The following is a 19,788-nucleotide window of genomic DNA, read 5'->3' as shown; positions in this document are numbered from 1 at the left end:
AACCCAAACCCAGCTCTCCTATTGGTTGATTCATTTCCCGCCTCCCCCCTTGGCCACGCCCCAGTGAGGGTTGCCCTCAGGTAAAATGGCGCTTCCCGCCTTTCCCTCAGGGCGCATGCGCCGCTCTCCGCTGACCAATCAGAAGCCGCGCTTTTGGCGGGCCCGCCCCGTCAGGGTTTAAGCCCCGCCCTCCTTCCCCTCATCCCCTCAGGCCGCCATGATGGCGGCGGCGACCCCGCGGCTGCAGCCGCTGCTCCGCGCCCTGAGGGCTCAGGTGGGGGTTTGGGGGGAAAAATCGGGGTTTTTTGGGAGCGGGAGAAGTTATGACGTCAAGGAGGTGGTGTTGACGTCATAAGCGCACCCCGTTTTTCTCCACAGAGGTTTCGGGCTCCCGTGTGGTGCTGCGGAGCCCCCCCCGCGCTGCGCCTGGCCGTGAGGGGGGTGGCGAGCGGCGGAGAGCAGGTGAGGGAAAAGGGGCGGGAAAAAGGAATTTGGGGGGAAATTTGGGGGGTTTTGAGGGGGTTTGGGTGGGAATTGAGGGGTTTAGGGGTGACTTTGAGGGGGTTGGGGTCACATTGAGAGGTTTGGGGTGAGATTTGGGAGTCAAATCTGGCGGGCCCGTGGGGTAAATTTGAGGCTGGGGGTTTAAAATCGGCATTTTTGGGGGGGGGTCCGGGGATGAATTGGGGGCTGGGGTGGGAATTTGGGGGGTTCCGGTGTCCAATTTGGGGGTCTCGGGGGGGTTAAATTTGGGGTTGGGGTCGCGGAGGGGCGAATTTGGGGGGAGGTTTGGGGAGTTAAATTTGGGTCAGGTCAAGCTCGGCGGGTTTTGGGTTAAATTTGGAGGGTTTGGGGTCCAATTTTGGGGTTTTGAGTTGAATTTGGGGGGGTCTGGGGTCTAATTTGGGGGGATTTGTGTCAAATTTTGGGGGTTTTGAGTCAAATTTGGATCTGAGATCAAATTTTGGGGGTTTCTAGTCAAATTTTGGGGTCAAATTTGGGGGTTTGGGGTCAAATTTGGATCTGAATTCAAATTTCGGGGATTTTGAGATGAATTTTGGGGGCTTTAGGTCAAAATTGGGGGGTATTGAGTCAAATTTTGGGTTTTTTTTGTGTCAAATTTGGATCCGAGATCAAATTTTGGGGGGTTTTGAGTTGAATTTTGGGGTCAAATTTAGGGGTTTGAGTCTAATTTGGGGGGTCTTGGGGTCAAATTTGGGTCTGGGGTCAAATTTGGGGGAGGTTGAGTCGGATTTTGGGGTTTTGGGTCAAATTTTGGGGGGGTTGGGGTCAAAATTGGGGAGTTCGTGGTCAAATTTTGGGGGTTTCGGCTGAATTTTTGATCTAGGATCAAGTTTGGGGGGTTTCGAGTCAAATTTTGGGGAACCTTGGGTCAAATTTTGGGCGTTTTGGGTCAATTTTCGATCTGAGATCAAACTTGGGTGGTTTTCAGTCAAATTTTGGGGATTTTTGTGTCAAATTTCGGGGTTTTGAGTCAAATTTGGATCTGGGATCAAACTGGTTTTTTTGAGATGAATTTTGGGGATTTTTGTGTCAAATTTTGGGGGTTTTAAATCGAATTTTGGGGATTTTGGGGGGTTTTGGGTCAAATTTGGATCCGGGATCAAACTTGGGGCGGTTTTGAGTCAAATTTGGGAGATTTTGTGTCAAGTTTTGGGGGTTTTGAGTCAAATTTTGGGGGTTTTTGTGCCAAATATGGATCTGGGATCAAATTTGGGGGGATTTGAGTCGAATTTTGGGGATTTTTGTGTCAAATTTTGGGGATTTTGGGTCAAATTTTGGGCGGTTTTGCGTCAAAGTCGGATCCAAGATCAAACTTTGGTGGTTTTGAGTTGGATTTGGGGATTTTTGTGTCAAATTTTGGGGATTTTGGGTCAAATCTGGGGGGTTTTGAGTCAAAGTTGGATCCGGGATCAAATTTTGGGGGGTTTTGGGTCAAATTTGGGGGGTTTTGAGTCAAACTTAAATCTGGGATCAAACTTGGGCGGTTTTGAGTCAAATTTGGGGATTTTGGGTCAAATTTTGGGGATTTTGGGTCAAATTTTGGGGATTTTGGGCCAAATTAGGGGGGTTTTGAGTCAAACTTAGATCTGGGATCAAATTTGGGGCGGTTTTGAGTCAAATTTTGGGGATTTTGTGTCAAATTTTGGGGGTTTTGAGTCAAATTTGGGGGGGTTTGGGGTCAAATTTGGATCTGGGATCAAACTTGGGTGGTTTTGATTAGAATTTTGGGGATTTTGGGTCAAATTTTGGGGGTTTTGGGTCAAATTTTGGGGGTTTTGAGTCAAATTTGGATCTGGGATCAAACTTGGGTGGTTTTGAGTCGAATTTTGGGGATTTTTGTGCCAAATTTTGGGGGTTTTGAGTCAAATTTGGGGGATTTGGGGGGGTTTGGGGTCAAATTTGGATTTGGGATCAAACTTGGGGCGGTTTTGAGTCAAATTTGGGAGATTTTGTGTCAAGTTTTGGGGGTTGTGAGTCAAATTTTTTGGGGGTTATGGATCTGGGATCAAATTTGGGGGGATTTGAGATGAATTTTGGGCATTTTTGTGTCAAATTTTGGGGATTTTGGGTCAAATTTTGTGGGGTTTTGTGTCAAATATGGATCTGGGTACAAACTTCGGAGGATTTGAGTTGAATTTTGGGAATTTTTGGGGTCAAATTTTGGGGATTTTGGGTCAAATTTGGCGGCAAATTTGGGTCAAAGTTGGATCCGGGATCAAATTTTGAGGGTTTTGTGTCAAATTTTGGGGAACCTTGGGTCAAATTTTGGAGGTTTTGAGTCAAATTTAAATCCGGGATCAAACTTGGGGCGGTTTTGAGTCGAATTTTGGGGATTTTGTGTCAAATTTGGGTGGTTTTCAGTCAAACTTGGCTCCAGGATCAACCCTTAGTGCTTTCAACTCAAATTTTGGGCATTTTTGAGCCAAACTTGAGTATTTCGGGTGAAATTTCGGGGTTTTTCTTCAACTTCCAACCCCACCCCACCCTTCCCTAACCCCCCCTCAAACTTTCCCCCATTTTTTCCCAAATCTGACTTTTTTTTTCCCCCCCATCCCCCCCCTCTTTTAACCCCGTTTTTTTTCCCTCCGCAGCCCCCTCCCCCCCCCGCCCCTCCCCCACCCCTGGACCCCCCCGAATTTGGGGGTCCCGGGGGGGTTTTGGGGTCGGGGCGGCTGCAGGAGCTGGGCCTGGGGGGCTCCAGCCCGGTGGGGCTGATCCAGAACCTTCTGGAATGGCTGCACCTGGAGCTGGGAATGCCCTGGTGGGCGGCCATCGCCGCAGGTGCGCGGGGCTGGGGGGGAAAGGGGGGGTTGGGGAAATTTGGGGGAAAAAGGGGGGTTTGGGGAAATTTGGGGGGTTTGGGGGGAAATTTGGGGGGAAAATTGGGGATTTTTGGGGGAAAAAATGGGGATTTTGTGGGGAAAAATGGGATTTTTGGGGGGAAATTTGGGGGGAAAAATGGGATTTTTGGGGGAAAAATGTGAGGATTTGGGGGCAATTTGGGGATTTTGGGGGCAAAAATGGGGAATTTGGAGGAAAAATGGGGGTTTTGGGGGGAAATTTGGGGGTTTTGGGGAGAAATTTGGGGATTTTGGGGGGAAAAATGGGGGTTTTGGGGGAAAAATTGAGAGGTTTGGGGGGAAAAAATGGGGATTTTGGGGGGGAAATTTGGGGTTTTTGGGGGAAATTTGGGGATTTTGGGGGGAGAATTTTGGGGAATTTTGGGGAGAAAAATGGGGAATTTTGGGGGGAAATTGGGGGGTTTCAGGGGAAAATTTGGGGGTTTTGGGGGGAAATTTAGGGGGGGAAACTTGAGGATTTTGGACAAATTTGGTGGGAAAAAATGGGGATTTTGGCCAAAATTTGGGTGTTTTGGGGGTAAACTGACGGATTTACGGGGGAATTTGGGGATTTAGGGGGAAATTTGGGGGAATTTGTGGGGAAGTTTGGGAATTTTGGGGGGAAATTTGGGAGTTTTGGGGGAAATTTGGGGGAAAAATGGGATTTTTGGGGGGGAAAATGTGGGGATTTGGGGGTTTTGGGGGGAAAAATGGGGAAATTTGGAGGAAAAATGGGGGTTTTGGGGGAAATTTGGGGGTTTTGGGGGGAAATTTGGGGGTTTGGGGGGAAAAATGGGGGATTTTGGGGAAATTTGGGGTTTTGGGGGAAATTTGGGGGGTTTTTGGGGGAAAATTGGGGATTTTGGAAGGAAAAATGAGGGAATAATGGGGGGTTTGGAGGGAAATTTGGGGATTTTGGGGGGAAATTTGGGGATTTTTGGGAGGAAATGTGGGATTCTGGGGAGAAATGTGGGGAATTTTGGGTGCAAAAATGGGGAATTTGGGGGAAAAATGGGGGGTTTGGGGGAAATTTGGGGGTTCTGGGGAGAAATTTGGGGAATTTGGGGGGAAAAAGGGGGAATTTGGGGGGAGAAATTGGGGGGAAATTTGGGATTTTAGGGGTAGAAATGGGGATTTTGGGGGGAAATTTGGGAAGAGAAATGGGGATTTTGGGGTGGGAAATTTGGGTCTTTTGGGGCGAATTTTGATGCTTTTGGGGGAGAAAATTTTGATTTAGCGGGGCAAAAATTTGCCGATTTCCCGCTCCGAAACCGCCGATTTCGGGTGGAATTTCCGGATTTCGGCGGGGATATTTTTTTCCTTGTGAAGCTCCCCTTCCTCCCCAGCGGATTTTGGGGTGAATTGGGGCGATTTTGGGGGGTTTTTGGTGCGTTTTTTGCAGGCACGGTGGGCGCGCGGGCGCTGCTGCTGCCGCTGGTGGTGCGAGGGCAGCGCGAGGCCGCCCGGCTGGGCCGGCACCTCCCGCAGCTGCAGCGGCTCTCGCGGCGCCTGGCGCAGGCGCGGCGCGGCAACGACCACAGCCAAGGTGCCGAAAGCGGGGGGGAAATGGGGGGAAAAAGGGGGGGAAAAAGGGGGGAATAATGGGGGAGAAATGGGGAATAATGGGGAAAAAACCAGAAAAAAGTGGGGAAAAAATGGGGAAAAAACAGGGAAAAAATGGGGAAAAAAATAGTAAAAAATGGGAAAAAATGGAGGAAAAATGGGGGAAAAATGGGGGAGAAATGGGGGAAAATGGGGGGAGAAAATGGGGAAAACTGGGGGAAAAATGGGGGAAAAATGGGGCAAAAATGGGGGAAAAATGGGGAAATAATGGGGGAGAAATGGGGGGAAAATGGGGAAAGAATGGGGAGAAAATGGGGGAATAATGGGGGAGAAATGGGGAAAAAGTGGGGAAAAAATGGGGGAGAAATGGGGAAAAAATGGGGAGAAATGGGGAAAAAATGGGGGAAATAATGGGGAAAAAATGGGGGAGAAATGGGGAGAAAATGGGGGAAAAATGGGGAGAAAATGGGGGAGAAATGGGGAGAAAATGGATAAAAACGGGGCAAAATGGGGGAGAAATGGGGGAAAAATGGGGAAAAAATGGGGAAAAGGGGGGGAAAAATGGGGAAAAAATGGGGGAAAAATGGGGAGAAAACGGGGAAAAAATGGGGGGAAAAGGGGGAGAAAATGGGGAAAAAACGGGAGAGAAATGGGGAGAAAATGGGGGAAATAATGGGGAGAAAATGGGGGAAAAAATGGGGGAAATAATGGGGAAATAATGGGGAGAAATGGGGAAAAGTGGGGGAAAAAATGGGGGAAAAATGGGGAGAAAATGGGGAAAAAATGGGGAGAAAATGGGGGAGAAATGGGGGAAAATGGGGCAAAAATGGGGGAAAGAATGGGGGAAAAATGGGGAAAGAATGGGGAAAAATGGGGGAGAAATGGGGGGAAAATGGGGAAAAAATGGGGGAAAAATGGGGGAGAAATGGAGAAAAAACAGGGAAAAAAATAGTAAAAAATGGGAAAAAATGGAGAAAAAATGGGGCAAAAATGGGTGAAAAATGGGGAAAAAATGGGGGGAAAATGGGGAAAGAATGAGGGAAAAATGGGGAAAGAACGGGGAAAAAAACGGGGGAAAAATGGGGGAAGTAATGGGGGGAAAATGGGGAAACATGGGGGAAATAATGGGGGAAAAATGGGGAAAAAACGGGGAAAAAAATAGTAAAAAATGGGAAAAAATGGAGAAAAAACGGGGCAAAAATGGGGGGAAAATGGGGGAGAAATGGGGGGAAACGGGGAGAAAATGGGGCAAAAATGGGGAGAAAATGGGGAAAGAATGAGGGAAAAATGGGGAAAGAACGGGGAAAAAACGGGGAAAAATGGGGAGAAAATGGGGGAATAATGGGGAAAAAATGGGGGAGAAATGGGGAAAAACGGGGGGAAAATGGGGAAAGAATGGGGAGAAATGGGGAAAAAATAGGCGGAAAATGGGGAGAAATGGGGCAAAAATGGGGGAGAAATGGGGGGAAAAAGGGGGGAAAATGGGGGAAAAAAATAGTAAAAAATGGGGCAAAAATGGGTGCGGCTGCATTGGGGGCGTGGCCTAATTGGGAGTGGGCGTGGCTTCAAATTGGGTCTCAAATGAGGGAAATTTGGTTAAAAACGGGGAAAACTGAGGAAATTCAAAGGGGCGTGGCCAATTATGGGCCCCAAAATCACCCTGATTTGCATGAAAAGAGGCGTGGCCTCCTCATTTTGCCTTATAAGGGCGTGGCCTCTTAAAGGGGACGCACCCTATTTTTAATTTTTGGTGGTTTTCCCTTTTTTTGGCGGTTTTGTTGTTCATTTGAGGGGCGTGGCTTGGCAGGGGTGGGTGTGGCTTGCTGGCCACGTCCCCTCCGGGCTGACCACGCCCCCTTTTTTAACCCCTCAGTGGCCATGGCGTACGCGGAGCTGGCGGCGTATCAGCGGCGCCACAACGTGAATCCGCTCCGGGGTTTCCTGGTGCCCCTGGTGCAGGTTTGGGAACGGCCCGAAATATCCCCAAAAAATCCCCAAAAAGTCCCCAAAACCGTCCCAAAAAAATCCTAAAAGTTCCTGAAAAAAATTGTAGAAATTCCCCGAAAAATCCCTAAAAAATTCCCCGAAGGATTCTCAAAAAATTCTTTAAAAATTCCTGAAATGTTTCTTAAAAAATTCTAAAAAATGCCCAAAAAATCAAAAAAAAAATCCCAAAAAATGCCCAAAAAGTTCCCCGAAGGATTCCCAAAAAATTCCCAAAAACTCCCCAAAAAATCCCCAAAACCTTCCCAAAAAAATCCTAAAAGTTCTGGAAAAAAATGGTAGAAATTCCCCAAAAAATCCCTAAAAAATTCCCCGAAGGATTCTCAAAAAATTCTTAAAAAATTCCTGAAACGTTTCTTAAAAAATTCTAAAAAATGCCCAAAAAATCAAAAAAAAAATCCCAAAAAGTGCCCAAAAAATTCCCAGAAGGATTCCAAAAAAATTCCCAAAAACTCCCCAAAAAATCCCCAAAAGCATCCCAAAAAAATCCTGAAAGTTCTGGAAAAAAATTGTAGAAATTCCCCAAAAAATCCCTAAAAAATTTCCCTAAGGATTCTCAAAAAATTCCTAAAAAACTCTTGAAACGTTTCTTAAAAAATTCTGAAAAATGCCCAAAAAATAAAAAAAAAAATCCCAAAAAATGCCCAAAAAATTCCCCAAAATTCCCCAAAGGACTCCCAAAAAATCCCCCCAAAATGCCCAAAAAATCCTAAAAAAATCCCAAATATTCCACAAAAAAACCGCAAAAGATTCCCAAAAAAATGCGAAAAAAATGCCAGAAAATCCAAAAAAAAATCCCCAAAAAATCCTAAAATAATCCTAAAAAATTCCCATAAATTCCACCAAAAATGCCACAAAAGATACCCCCAAAAAATCCTAAAAAAGTCCCCAAAAATGCCCAAAAAATTCCCCAAAATTCCCCAAAGAATTCCTAAAAAAATCCCAAAAAAATCCCAAAAAATCCCCCAAAAAAATCCTAAAAAATTCCAGTTTGTTTCCAAAACTTTCCCAGATTTTTCCCTGATTTTGGGGGATCCCAAACCCCAAAAATCTCATTTAAAAATCCTAAAAAAATGCAAAAAAAATCCCAAAAAATCCTAAAAAAATCAAAAAAAACCCTAAAAAAAATCCCAAAAAATTCCCAAAAAATCCTAAAAAATTCCAGTTTTTTTCCCAAACTTTCCTAGATTTTTCCCTGATTTTGGGGCGTCCCAGACCCTAAAAATCCTCTTTAAAAATCCTAAAAAATCACCAAAAAATCCCCAAAAATCCTAAAAAAATCCTAAAATAATCCCAAAAAAATCCAAAACAATTGCTCAAAAAATTCTCAAAAAAATCCCCAAAAATTCCAGTTTTTATCCCAAGCTTTCCCAGATTTTTCCCTGATTTTGGGGGATCCCAGACCCCAAAAATCTCATTTAAAAATCCTAAAATAATGCAAAAAAAATCCCAAAAAATCCAAAAAAACCCTAAAAAAATCCCAAAAAATTCCCAAAAAATCCTAAAAAATTCTAGTTTTTATCCCAAACTTTCCCAGATTTTTCCCTGATTTTGGGGGGTCCCAGACCGCAAAAATCCCCTTTAAAAACCCTAAAAAATCACCAAAAATCCCCAAAAATCCTAAAAAAATCCCAAAAAATTCCCTAAAAAAATCCTAAAAAATTCTAGTTTTTATCCCAAACTTTCCCAGATTTTTCCCTGATTTTGGGGGGTCCCAGACCCCAAAAATCCGCTTTAAAAGCCCTAAAACATCCAAAAAATCCTAAAAAAATCCTAAAAAAATCCCAAAAAATTCCCTAAAATAATCCTAAAAAATTCTAGTTTTTATCCCAAACTTTCCCAGATTTTTCCCTGATTTTGGGGGATCCCAGACCCCAAAAATCCCCTTTAAAAACCCTAAAAAATCACCAAAAAATCCCCAAAAATCCTGAAAAAATCCCAAAAAATTCCCTAAAAAAATCCTAAAAAATTCTAGTTTTTATCCCAAACTTTCCCAGATTTTTCCCTGATTTTGGGGGGTCCCAGACCCCAAAAATCCGCTTTAAAAGCCCTAAAACATCCAAAAAATCCTAAAAAAATCCTAAAAAAATCCCAAAAAATTCCCTAAAATAATCCTAAAAAATTCTAGTTTTTATCCCAAACTTTCCCAGATTTTTCCCTGATTTTGGGGGATCCCAGACCCCAAAAATCCCCTTTAAAAACCCTAAAAAATCACCAAAAAATCCCCAAAAATCCTGAAAAAATCCAGAAAAATCCTAAAAAAATCCTAAAAAATCCTAAAAAAATCCCAAAAAATCCCCAAAAAAATCCTAAAAAATTCCCTTTTTTTCCCCCAAACTTCCCAAAATTCCCTCTAATTTTTGGGGGGTCCCAGACCCCCCTTTTCGTGTCGTTCTTCCTGGCCCTGCAGGGGATGGCGGCGGCGCCGGTGCCGGGGTTCCTGCAGGGGGGGCTGGGCTGGTTCCAGATCCCCAAAATCCCCCAAAAATCCCTTCAAAAAGTGCTTCAAAAACCCTAAAAATTCCTCAAAAAGTCCTAAAAAAAACCACCAAAAAATCCTAAAAAAATTTCTGAAAAATTCCTAAAAAATCCCCAAAAAAATCCTAAAAAATTGCTGGATTTTTCCGAATTTTTTCTGGATTTTTCCCTCGTTTTGGGGCATCCCAGACCCCAAAATTCCGTTTTAAAAATCATAAAAAAATGCAAAAAAAATCTCAAAAAATCCCCAAAAAATCCTCAGAAATTCCAGTTTTTTTCCCAAACTTTCCCAGATTTTTCCCTGATTTTGGGGGTCCTAGACCCCAAAAATTTCATTTAAAAATCCTAAAAAATCCACAAAAAAATCCCCAAATAATCTTTAAAAAATCCTAAAAAAATCCTAAAAAATCCTAAAAAAATCCCAAAAAATTCTCAAAAAAATCCTAAAAAATTCCGGTTTTTTCCCCCAAACTTCCCAAAATTCCCTCTAATATTTGGGGGGTCCCAGACCCCCCTTTTCGTGTCGTTCTTCCTGGCCCTGCAGGGGATGGCGGCGGCGCCGGTGCCGGGGTTCCTGCAGGGGGGGCTGGGCTGGTTCCCCAATTTGGCCGCCCCCGACCCCTTCTACGTCCTGCCCGTGCTGGTCACCGCCTCCACCTGGCTCGTGCTCGAGGTTTTGGGGCCAAAAAGGGCGATTTTGGGCAAAAAGATGGCGAGGGGGGGAAAAAAACGGGGGTTTTGGGGGGGAAAATGGGGATTTTGGGGAGAAAAATGGGATTTTTCGGGGGAAATTTGGGGGTTTGGGGGGGAAATTTGGGGGTTTGGGAGGGAAATTTGGGGGTTTGGGAGGAAAATGGGGGTTTTGGGGGAAAATTGGGGAATTTAGGGAAAAAACGGATTTTGGAAGAAAAGTGGGGATTTTTAGGGGAAAATGGGGATTTTTGGGGTAAAAATGGGGATTTTTGGGGTAAAAATGGGATTTTGAGGGGAAATTTGGGGGTTTTGGGGGGAAAATAGGGAATTTTGGGGGAAAATACTGGGATTTGGGGGCAAAAATGGGGAATTTTGGGGGAAAATATTAGGACTTGGGGTAAAAATGGGGATTTGGGGGCAGAAATGGGAATTTAGAGAGGAAAATAAGGATTTGGGTGAAAAAATGGGGATTTTGGAGGGAAAAATGGGGTGTTTGGGGGAAAATACTGGGATTTGGGGGAAAATGGGGATTTTTGGGGCAAAAAAGGGAATTTGGGGAGGAAAATAAGGATTTCAGGGGGAAAATGGGGATTTTGGAGGGAAAAATGGGGATTTTGGGGGAAAATGGGACTTTGGGGAGGAAAATGGGGATTTGGGGGAAAAAATGGGGATTTGGGAAAAAACGGGGATTTTTGGGGGAAAAATGGGAATTGTGGGGGAAAATACTGGGATTTGGGGGAAAAATGGGGATTTTTGGGGCCAGAAAGAGAATTTGGGGAGGAAAATATTGGGATTTTGGGGAAAGTGGAGATTTTTGGGCCAAAAATGGGGAATTTGGGGAGGAAAATGGGGATTTGGAGGAAAACATGGGGATTTTGGGAAGTTCTACCAGAACTAACGGGGAAAGGGGGTGGGGAATCTTTATGCAAATGAGGGGGCGTGGCTAATTAGAGTTCGCTCTGCCCGCAGCTGGGGGCGGAGACGGGCGTGTCAGCGCCGGGGGCGGGGCCTGTCCGTCAAATCCTGAGGCTCCTCCCCCTTTTCTTCCTGCCCTTCATCCTCCACTTCCCCACCGTGAGTCGGGGGCGGGGCCATTTACAAGGGGGGTGTGGTCACTTTAAATTTGGGTGTGGTCGCTTTAAATTTAGGTGTGGTCACTTTAAGAGGGGGTGTGGTCACTTTAAAAGGGGTGGGGTCTGTTTAAGAGGAGCGTGGTCACTTTAAAAGGCGGTGTGGTCACTTTAAAAGGAGTAGGGTCACTTTAAGAGGAGCGTGGTCACTTTAAATGGGGTGTGATCACTTTAAATGGGGTGTGGTCACTTTAAAAGGAGTGGGGTCAGTTTAAGAGGAGCGTGGTCACTTTAAATGGGGCGTGGTCACTTTAAAAGGGGGTGTGGTCACTAAAAGGAGTGGGGTTACTTTAAGAGGAGCATGGTCACTTTAAACTTAGGTGTGGTCACTTTAAAAGGGGGTGGGGTCACTTTAAGAGGAGTGGGGTCACTTTAAGAGGAGTGTGGTCACTTTAAATGGGGTGTGGTCACTTTAAATGGGGTGTGGTCACTTTAAATTTGGGTGTGGTCACTAAATGGGGTGAGGTCACTTTAAAAGGGGGTGTGGTCACTTTAAAAGGGGTGGGGTCAGTTTAAGAGGAGCGTGGTCACTTTAAATGGGGCGTGGTCACTTTAAATGGGGTGTGGTCACTTTAAAAGGGCGTGGGGTCACTTTAAAAAGGGGTGTGGTCACTTTAAATGGGGTGTGGTCACTTTAAAAGGGGGTGGGGTCACGTTGAGAGGGGGTGTGGTCACTTTAAATGGGGCATGGTCACTTTAAAAGGAGTAGGGTCACTTTAAGAGGAGTGGGGTCACTTTAAATGGGGCGTGGTCACTTTAAAAGGGGGTGTGGTCACTAAAAGGAGTGGGGTCACTTTAAGAGGAGCGTGGTCACTTTAAACTTAGGTGTGGTCACTTTAAAAGGGGGTGTGGTCACTTTAAAAGGGGTGGAGTAAGTTTAAGAGCAGCGTGGTCACTTTAAATGGGGTGTGGTCACTTTAAATTTGGGTGTGGTCACTAAATGGGGTGAGGTCACTTTAAAAGGGGGTGTGGTCACTTTAAAAGGGGTGGGGTCAGTTTAAGAGCAGCGTGGTCACTTTAAATGGGGTGTGGTCACTTTAAAAACGGGTGGGGTCACGTTGAGAGGGGGTGTGGTCACTTTAAATGGGGTGTGGTCACTTTAAGAGGGGGTGTGGTCACTTTAAATGGGGCGTGGTCACTTTAAAAGGGGGTGTGGTCTTTTTTAGAGGAGTGTGGTCACTTTAAATGGGGCGTGGTCACTTTAAAAGGGGGTGGGGTCACTTTAAATGGGGTGTGCTCCCTTTAAAAGGGGGGGGTCACTTTAAAAGGAGTGGGGTCAGTTTAAGAGGAGCATGGTCACTTTAAACGGGGTGTGATCACTTTAAATGGGGTGTGGTCACTTTAAAAGGAGTAGGCTCAGTTTAAGAGGAGCGTGGTCACTTTAAATGGGGCGTGGTCAGTTTAAAAGGGGGTGGGGTCACTTTAAAAGGGGTGGGGTCACTTTAAGAGGAGCATGGTCACTTTAAACGGGGTGTGGTTACTTTAAGAGGGGGTGTGGTCACTTTAAATTGGGGTGCGGTCATTTTTAAAGGGGCGTGGTCCCTTGAAAAGCTGTGGTCACTTTAAATGGGGTGTGGTCCCTTTAAGAGGAGGTGTGGTCATTTTAAAGGGGATGTGGCCACTGTTATAAGGGGTGTGGCCACTTTTAAAGGGGCGTGTTCACTTTAAATGGGGTGCGGTCCCTTTAAAAGGGGTGTGGTCACTTGAAAAGGGGGTGTGGGAACTTTTAAAGGGCCATGGTCACTTTAAAGGGGGTGTGGTCCTTTTAAGAGTGGGTGTGGCCTCTTTAAAAAGGGGGTGTGGTCACCTTGGCAGGGTGTGGTCACTTTAAAAGGGGGTGTGGTCTCTTTAAAAGAAGGCATGGCTTTCTCTTAAAGGGGCATGGTCAATTTAAAAAGTGGGTGTGGCCATTTCAACCAGACGCGGTCACTTTAAGAGGGGCGTGGCCCCTTTAAAAGAGGGCGTGGCCTGTTAAAAAAAGGGGGTGTGGCCATTTAAAGTCACCCCTGTCACTTTAAGAGGGGCGCGGTCACTTTAAGGGGGCGTGGCCACTCTCAAAAACAACCGCGGGCTCTTTAAAAAGGGGCGTGGCCTCTTTAAATCGAGGTGGGAGGAGCTTCCAAAAAAGGGGGCGTGGCCTCCCCATGGAAATTTAATCCCAAAAAAGGGGCGGAGCTTCAAAAGTGGGCGTGGCCTCCAAATTCGACCCCCCCCCCCCCACCCTCCAATCAGAGCCTCCCTCCCCAAATCCCCTCCTTTTTCCCCAAAATCCCCGAATTTCCCCCCAAAATCGCCGCCATTTTCCCACCCCCCCCCCCCTTCCACTTCCTGGTTCGCCGCGTGGCCCCGCCCCTCGTGGGCGTGTCCCGGCTGCTGATTGGTTCCTTCGCCGCAGGCCGTCTTCACCTATTGGCTGACGTCCAACGGCTTCAGCCTATTGCAGACGGGGCTGCTGCGAGTCCCCGCCCTCCGCGCCAAACTGGGCGTGGCCCCGCCCCTGGCCCCGCCCCCCGGCGCTGGCCCCGCCCCCTCGGAAAAAGGCGGGATCCTGAGGCAGCTCAAGAAGGGTGAGGGGGGAAAATGGGGCGAAATCCCGGGATTTTGGGGCTTTTTGGGGGGAAATTCGGGGGTTTTGGGGGGTTTTGTGTGGGGAAATGGGGGAAATCTTGGGGTTTTGGGGGGAAATCCCGGGATTTTGGGGGTTTTTGGGGGGAAATCTGGGGTAAAATCCCGGGATTTTGGGGCTTTTTGGGGGGAAATTCGGGGGTTTTGGGGGGGTTTGTGTGGGGAAATGGGGGAAATCTTGGGGTTTTGGGGGGAAATCCCGGGATTTTGGGGCTTTTTGGGGGGAAATATGGGGGGTTTGGGGGGGATTTTGGGGTTTTTTTTTGTGGGAATTGAGGGAAAATCCCGGGATTTTGGGGCTTTTTGGGGGGAAAGCCGGGGGTTTTGGGGGGTTTTGTGTGGGGAAATGGGGGAAATCCTGGGGTTTTGGGGGGAAATCCCGGGATTTTGGGGTTTTTTTGGGGGGAAATCTGGGGTAAAATCCCGGGATTTTGGGGCTTTTTGGGGGGAAATTCGGGGGTTTTGGGGGGTTTTGTGTGGGGAAATGGGGGAAATCTTGGGGTTTTGGGGGGAAATCCCGGGATTTTGGGGCTTTGTGGGGGGAAATCTGGGGTAAAATCCCGGGATTTTGGGGCTTTTTGGGGGGAAATCCCGGGATTTTGGGGGTTTTTTTGTGGGGAAATGGGGGTAAAATCCCAGGATTTTGGGGGGAAATCCCGGGATTTTGGGGTTTTTTGGGGGTTTTTTGGGGGGATTTTGGGTTTTTTTTTGTGGGAATTGAGGGAAAATCCCGGGATTTTGGGGCTTTCTGGGGGGAAATCCTGGGGTTTTGGGCGGTTTTGTGTGGGGAAATGGGGGAAATCCTGGGGTTTTGGAGGGAAACGGGGCAAAATCCCGGGATTTTGGGGCTTTTTGGGGGGAAATTCGGGGGTTTTGGGGGGTTTTGTGTGGGGAAATGGGGGAAATCCTGGGATTTTGGGGCTTTTTGGGGGGAAATCCGGGGGTTTTGGGGATTTTTTGTGGGGATTTTGGGGGGTTTTTTTGTGGGAATTGAGGGAAAATCCCGGGATTTTGGGGCTTTTTGGGGGGAAATCCGGGGGTTTTGGGGGGTTTTGTGTGGGGAAATGGGGGAAATCCTGGGATTTTGGGGCTTTTTGGGGGGAAATCTGGGGGTTTTGGGGATTTTTTGTGGGGATTTTGGGGGGTTTTTTTGTGGGAATTGAGGGAAAATCCCGGGATTTTGGGGCTTTTTGGGGGGAAAGCCGGAGGTTTTGGGGGGTTTTGTGTGGGGAAATGCGGGAAATCTTGGGGTTTTGGGGGGAAATCCCGGGATTTTGGGGTTTTTTGGGGGGAAATCTTGGGATTTTGGGGCCTTTTTGGGGGGATTTGGGGGGTTTTGTGTGGGGAAATGGGGGAAATCCTGGGGTTTTGGGGGGAAACGGGGCAAAATCCCGGGATTTTGGGGCTTTTTGGGGGGAAAGCCGGGGGTTTTGGGGGGTTTTGTGTGGGGAAATGGGGGAAATCCTGGGGTTTTGGGGGGAAATCCCGGGATTTTGGGGCATTTGGGGGGAAATATGGGGGTTTTGGGGGGGATTTTGGGTTTTTTTTTGTGGGAATTGAGGGAAAATTGTGGGATTTTGGGGCTTTTTGGGGGGAAATTCGGGGGTTTTGGGTTTTTTTTGTGGGGAAATGGGGGTTTTTGTGGGGAATTGGGGGAAAATCTGGAATTTTGGGCCTTTTTTGGAGCGATTTTAGGGGGTTTTTTTGTGGGAATTGAGGGAAAATTGTGGGATTTTGGGGTGAAATCGGAGGATTTTGGGGCTTTTTGGGGGGAAATCCCGGGATTTTGGGGTTTTTTTTGTGGGGAAATGGGGGAAATCCTGGGGTTTTGGGGTGGAAATCAGGGATTTGGGGTTAAATGTGGGGATTTTGGGGTTAAATCTTAGGATTTTGGAGGTAAATCCAGGGGATTTTGGGGCCTTTTGGGGTGGAAATCAGGGATTGTGGGGGTAAATCCAGGGATTTTGGGGAGGAAATCGGGGATTTGGGGTAGAAATCAGGGATTTGGGGTTAAATTCTGGGATTTTGGGGCTAAATCCTGGGATTTTGGGGTGGAAATCAGGGATTTGGGGTTAAACGCAGGGATTTTGGGGCGAAATCCTGGGATTTTGGGGAGGAAATCGGGGATTTGGGGACATTTTGGAGGAAAATCCTGGGATTTTGGGGTGAAAATCAGGGATTTGGGGTTAAATGGGGGGATTTTGGGGTTAAATCCTGGGATTTCGGGGCTAAAACCTGGGATTTTGGGGTGGAAATCCGGGATCTGGGGACATTTTGGAGGAAAATCCGGGGATTTTGGGGTGCAAATCAGGGATTTGGGGTTAAATCCTGGGATTTTGGGGTGGGAATCAAAGATTTGGGGTTAAATGTGGGGATTTTGGGTCTAAATCCTGGAATTTTGGGGTGCAAATCAGGGATTGTGGGGGTAAATCCAGGGATTTTGGGGTGGAAATCGGGGATTTGGGGTTAAATGCAGGGATTTTGGGGCTAAATCCTGGGATTTCGGGGCTAAATCCTGGGATTCTGGGGTGGAAATCAGGGATTTTGGGGCTAAATTCTGGGATTTTGGGGTGGAAATCAGGGTTCTGGGGACATTTTGGAGGAAAATCCGGGGATTTTGGGGTGAAAATCAGGGATTTGGGGTTAAATGGGGGGATTTTGGGGTTAAATCCGGGATTTCGGGGCTAAATCCCGGGATTCTGGGGTGGAAATCAGGGATTTTGGGGTGCAGCTCAGGGAGTTGGGGTTAAATGCAGGGATTTTGGGTTAAACGCAGGGATTTTGGGGCGAAATCCTGGGATTTTGGGGTGGAAATCGGGGATTTGGGGTAGAAATCAGGGATTTGGTGTTAAACGCAGGGATTTTGGGGCGAAATCCTGGCATTTTGGGGTACAAATCCGGGATCTGGTGGGACTTTGGGGCTCTTTTCCCCCGCTCCGGCTCCGTTTCGGGTGCATTTGGGGCAATTTCGGGCTGCCCCGCCCCATTCCGGAGGCTCCCGCGCTGATTTGGGGTCTCCCCTCGCCCATTTCGGGGTGGAAATCAGGGATTTTGGGGCTAAATCCAGGGATTTTGGGGTGGAAATCGGGGATTTGGGGTTAAACCCTGGGATTTTGGGGTGGGAATCAAAGATTTGGGGTTAAATGTGGGGTATTTTGGGGTTAAATCCTGGGATTTCGGGGCTAAATCCTGGGATTCTGGGGTGGAAATCAGGGATTTTGGGGTTAAATCTTGGAATTTTGGGGTGTAAATCAGGGATTTGGGGTTAAATCCTGGGATTTGGGGTGGAAATCAGGGATTTTGGGGTTAAACGCAGGGATTTTGGGGTAGAAATCAGGGATTTGGTGTTAAATGCAGGGATTTTGGGGTGCAAATCAGGGATTTTGGGTTAAACGCAGGGATTTTGGGGCGAAATCCTGGCATTTTGGGGTACAAATCCGGGATCTGGTGGGACTTTCGGGCTCTTTTCCCCCGCTCCGGCTCCGTTTCGGGTGCATTTGGGGCAATTTCGGGCTGCCCCGCCCCATTCCGGAGGCTCCCGCGCTGATTTGGGGTCTCCCCTCGCCCATTTTGGGGTGGAAATCAGGGATTTTGGGGCTAAATCCAGGGATTTTGGGGTGGAAATCGGGGATTTGGGGTTAAACCCTGGGATTTTGGGGTGGGAATCAAAGATTTGGGGTTAAATGTGGGGTATTTTGGGGTTAAATCCTGGGATTTCGGGGCTAAATCCTGGGATTCTGGGGTGGAAATCAGGGATTTTGGAGTTAAATCTTGGAATTTTGGGGTGGAAATCAGGGATTTGGGGTTAAATGCGGGGATTTTGGGGTTAAATCCTGGGATTTTGGGGCTAAATTCTGGGATTTTGGGGTGGAAATCAGGGATCTGGGGACATTTTGGAGGAAAATCCGAGGATTTTGGGGTGAAAATCAGGGATTTGGGGTTAAATCCTGGGATTTTGGGGTGGGAATCAAAGATTTAGGGTTAAATGTGGGGATTTCGAGGGTAAATCCTGGGATTTTGGGGTAGAAATCAGGGATTTGGGGTTAAATGTGGGGATTTTGGGGCTAAATCCAGGGATTTTGGGGTGGAAATCGGGGATTTGGGGTTAAATCCTGGGATTTTGGGGTGAAAATCAGGGATTTGGGGTTAAATGCGGGGATTTTGGGGCTAAATTCTGGGATTTCGGGGCTAAATCCCGGGATTTTGGGGTGGAAATCAGGGATTTTGGGGTTAAATCTTGGAATTTTGGGGTGCAAATAAGGGATTTGGGGTTAAATCCTGGGATTTGGGGTGGAAATCAGGGATTTTGGGGTTAAACGCAGGGATTTTGGGGTAGAAATCAGGGATTTGGTGTTAAATGCAGGGATTTTGGGGTGCAAATCAGGGATTTTGGGTTAAACACAGGGATTTTGGGGCGAAATCCTGGCACTTTGGGGTACAAATCCGGGATCTGGTGGGACTTTCGGGCTCTTTTCCCCCGCTCCGGCTCCGTTTCGGGTGCATTTGGGGCAATTTCGGGCTGCCCCGCCCCATTCCGGAGGCTCCCGCGCTGATTTGGGGGCTCCCCTCGCCCATTTCGGGGCTCCCCTCGCCCATTTTGGGGTGGAAATCGGGGATTTTGGGGCTAAATCCAGGGATTTTGGGGTGGAAATCAGGGATTTTGGGGTTAAATGTGGGGATTTTGGGGCTAAATCCTGGAATTTTGGGGTGGAAATCAGGGATTTTGGGGTTAAATCCAGGGATTTTGGGGTGAAAATCAGGGATTTGGGGTTAAATGGGGGTATTTTGGGGTTAAATCCTGGGATTTCGGGGCTAAATCCCGGGATTCTGGGGTGGAAATCAGGGATTTTGGGGCTAAATTCTGGGATTTTGGGGTGGAAATCAGGGATCTGGGGACATTTTGGAGGAAAATCCGGGGATTTTGGGGTGAAAATCAGGGATTTGGGGTTAAACACAGGGATTTTTTTTCCCCTCGCCCATTTCGGGGCTCCCCTCGCCCATTTTTGGGGCTCCCAGAGTGGCGAGAGGCGCAGGCCACGCACGAGGCCCAGCAGCGCCAGTGGCGCCTCAAGAACCACCTCGACCTGGCGGCCAAAGGTGACCCAAAACCCCCCGAAATCCCCCCAAAAATCAACACCCTCAGACCTCTGAGGACCCCTCAAGGACTCCCCAAAATCCCTTTTTCCCGCTTTTTTTTTGTTTTGTTTTTTTTTTTTCCAGGTCCTCTCCGCCAAACCTTCGCCCAAAACCCCCTGAGCCCCCCCGGGGGAGGGGGGGCGGCGGCGCCCTCAGAGCCCCCAAAAAGGCCCTGGAAGGACACGTTGGGTTGAGGGGGGGGGGGATGGGGGGGACCCCAAATAATAAAATCCGCGCGCTTGGAGACCCCCGACTCATTATTTTGGGGGGTTTGGGGGTGTTCCGAGGTGGTTTGGCCGCGCAGGGCCGCCGTACAAGATGGCGGCGCGCGGCTGAGGGGAGCGCAAGATGGCGGCGCGCGGGGGTTTTGCCGTACAAGATGGCGGCGCGCGTACAAGATGGCGGCGGCGTCCTGCGTCAAGATGGCGGCGACGCCGTGCGTCAAGATGGCGGCGCGCGGGGGTTTTGCCGTACAAGATGGCGGCGCGCAGGGGTTTTGCCGTACAAGACGGCGGCGCGCTGAGGGTGGTGCCGTACAAGATGGCGGCGGCGCATGCGCGGAGATGGCGGCGCGGGTTCTGCGGCAGAAGGGGCCGAAAAGCGCCGGAATTGGGGGAAAATCCCGGGATTTTGGGGCTTTTTGGGGGGAAATTCTGGGATTTTGAGGGGTTTTTTGTGGGAATTGAGGGGAAAATCCTGGGGGTTTGGGGGGAAATCCGGGGATTTTGGGGCTTTTTAGGGGGAAATCCCGGGATTTTGGGGCTTTTTTTTGTGGGAATTGAGGGGAAATCCCG

At 47.9% G+C, this 19,788-nt stretch overlaps 1 protein-coding gene across 1 annotated transcript; it reads left to right on the top strand.

The window, feature by feature from the left end:
* Positions 1-211: 211 nt before the first annotated feature.
* OXA1L (OXA1L mitochondrial inner membrane protein) lies at positions 212-19,238 on the top strand. Its single transcript, XM_068999137.1, has 10 exons — positions 212-274; positions 379-462; positions 3,117-3,306; positions 4,768-4,911; positions 6,802-6,887; positions 9,919-10,083; positions 11,073-11,177; positions 13,629-13,800; positions 18,875-18,955; positions 19,079-19,238. Exons 1-10 carry the CDS (start codon positions 218-220, stop codon positions 19,186-19,188), a joined length of 1,194 nt encoding a protein of 397 aa, XP_068855238.1. The 5' UTR covers positions 212-217; the 3' UTR covers positions 19,189-19,238.
* The last annotated feature ends 550 nt before the right edge of the window (positions 19,239-19,788 follow it).

Source organism: Aphelocoma coerulescens, unplaced genomic scaffold (genome assembly GCF_041296385.1).
Source record: "Aphelocoma coerulescens isolate FSJ_1873_10779 unplaced genomic scaffold, UR_Acoe_1.0 HiC_scaffold_238, whole genome shotgun sequence".
NCBI lineage: Eukaryota > Metazoa > Chordata > Aves > Passeriformes > Corvidae > Aphelocoma > Aphelocoma coerulescens.
Note: the sequence above shows the minus strand (reverse complement) of the source record. Positions and strands in the feature narration are given on the sequence as shown.

What these genes read in the sequence shown, in the direction of transcription:
- OXA1L (XM_068999137.1), top strand. Translation starts at nt 218, where the DNA reads ATGATGGCGGCGGCGACCCCGCGGCTGCAGCCGCTGCTCCGCGCCCTG. An exon ending in TGGCGAGCGGCGGAGAGCAG is followed by an intron (nt 463 to 3,116) that starts GTGAGGGAAAAG and finishes TTCCCTCCGCAG; the next exon opens with CCCCCTCCCCCCCCCGCCCC. An exon ending in TCATCCTCCACTTCCCCACC is followed by an intron (nt 11,178 to 13,628) that starts GTGAGTCGGGGG and finishes CCTTCGCCGCAG; the next exon opens with GCCGTCTTCACCTATTGGCT.